The sequence below is a fragment of the Cyprinodon variegatus genome, unplaced genomic scaffold (genome assembly GCF_000732505.1).
Source record: "Cyprinodon variegatus isolate N-32 unplaced genomic scaffold, C_variegatus-1.0 Scaffold811, whole genome shotgun sequence".
In the NCBI taxonomy this organism is placed as follows: domain Eukaryota; kingdom Metazoa; phylum Chordata; class Actinopteri; order Cyprinodontiformes; family Cyprinodontidae; genus Cyprinodon; species Cyprinodon variegatus.
Genome location: NW_015151264.1, coordinates 260,649 through 261,958, shown reverse-complemented (window position 1 = coordinate 261,958; position 1,310 = coordinate 260,649). Strand labels below are relative to the sequence as shown.

The 1,310-nt window shown below is 40.1% G+C and overlaps 1 protein-coding gene across 1 annotated transcript in view; it reads left to right on the top strand.

Annotated features, from left to right (window-relative positions):
• The window catches only part of LOC107098810 (gastrula zinc finger protein XlCGF8.2DB-like), a 12,941-nt gene extending 11,637 nt beyond the window's left edge, over positions 1-1,304 (top strand). Inside the window, exon 2 of the mRNA XM_015396656.1 lies at positions 10-1,304. Coding sequence (XP_015252142.1) covers positions 168-1,175 — 1,008 coding nt within the window. The 5' untranslated portion in view covers positions 10-167 and the 3' untranslated portion in view covers positions 1,176-1,304. The remainder of the gene's footprint in view (positions 1-9) is intronic.
• Positions 1,305-1,310: the final 6 nt, after the last annotated feature.

Sequence of the window (1,310 nt, the reverse complement as noted above, 5' to 3'; positions counted from 1 at the left end):
TTTTTCCAGACCGCCTGCAGGATTATGTTGGAAAAGAAGAAGTTTTCTCTGAGCAGCAGTTCTCTGACAAGGAGAGGAATTCCAGTTTGGACCAAGCAGAACCAGAACCTCTGCAGATAAAAGAAGAGCAGCAAAAGCCAGAAAGTCCCTCAATAAAAGAGGAAACCATGGAGCTCCCCATAAGTAAACATGGAGAGCAGCGTGTTCTGGAGCAGGAGACTAGAGATACAGGAGAGAAACCTTTCCCATGTTTAAGATGTGGAGAAAGATTTCTAAAAAAAGAACATTTAAAGGTTCACATGAGAATTCACAGAGGTCGGAAGATTTACAAATGTCAGTCTTGTGGAAAAACCTTCAAATCTAAATTTTATATTAATAGACACATGAGAACTCACACAGGTGAGAAGCCTTTCACATGTGAGTCCTGTGGAAAAAGCTTTTCTCAGACATGTGATCTTGATAAACACACCAGAATTCATACAGGTGAGAAGCCGTTCAAATGTGAATTCTGTGGAAAAGGCTTTTGTCAGACGTCTGATCTTTATACACACACCAGAATTCACACGGGTGAGAAGCCGTTTTCCTGTACTCTTTGTGGCAAAAGCTTTAGTAGAAAAAATAACTTGACTGCTCACATGAGAATTCATACGGGTGAGAAACCTTTCAAATGTGAGTCTTGTGAGAAAAGCTTTACCGAAAAAGGCACTCTTGATAAACACAGCAGAACTCACACAGGTGAGAAGCCTTTCAGATGCGAGTCCTGTGGAAAAAGCTTTTTTCGGACATCTGATCTTAACAAACACACCAGAATTCACACTGGTGAGAAGCCGTTCAAATGTGACTTCTGTGGAAAAGGCTTTTCTCATAGAGTTGATCTATATAATCACACCAGAACTCACACAGGTGAGAAGCCATTCTCCTGTAGTCTCTGTGGAAAAAGTTTTATTAGAAAAACTAGCTTGACTTCTCACATGAGAACTCACACAGGTGAGAAGCCTTTCAAATGTGAGTACTGTGGAAAAGGCTTTACCTTAAAAGGCTCTCTTGACAATCACATCAGAATTCACACAGGTGAGAAGCCGTTCTCCTGTACCCTTTGTGGCAAAAGTTTTTGTCAACAGGCTAGTTTGATTTACCACATGTCAACTCATGTGCAAAATGTTTGCCATCCATGAAACGGATCTTAAAAAGAAAGATGTATTGCTTCACATAAGAGAGGTCATGCAGGAGCCATAAATGAAAAGGTGCTTTGATCTTTGTTTGGGTTTTTAGCTGTTTTGTTTTTGATTTTATTTCTTTGTCCAGTTGGT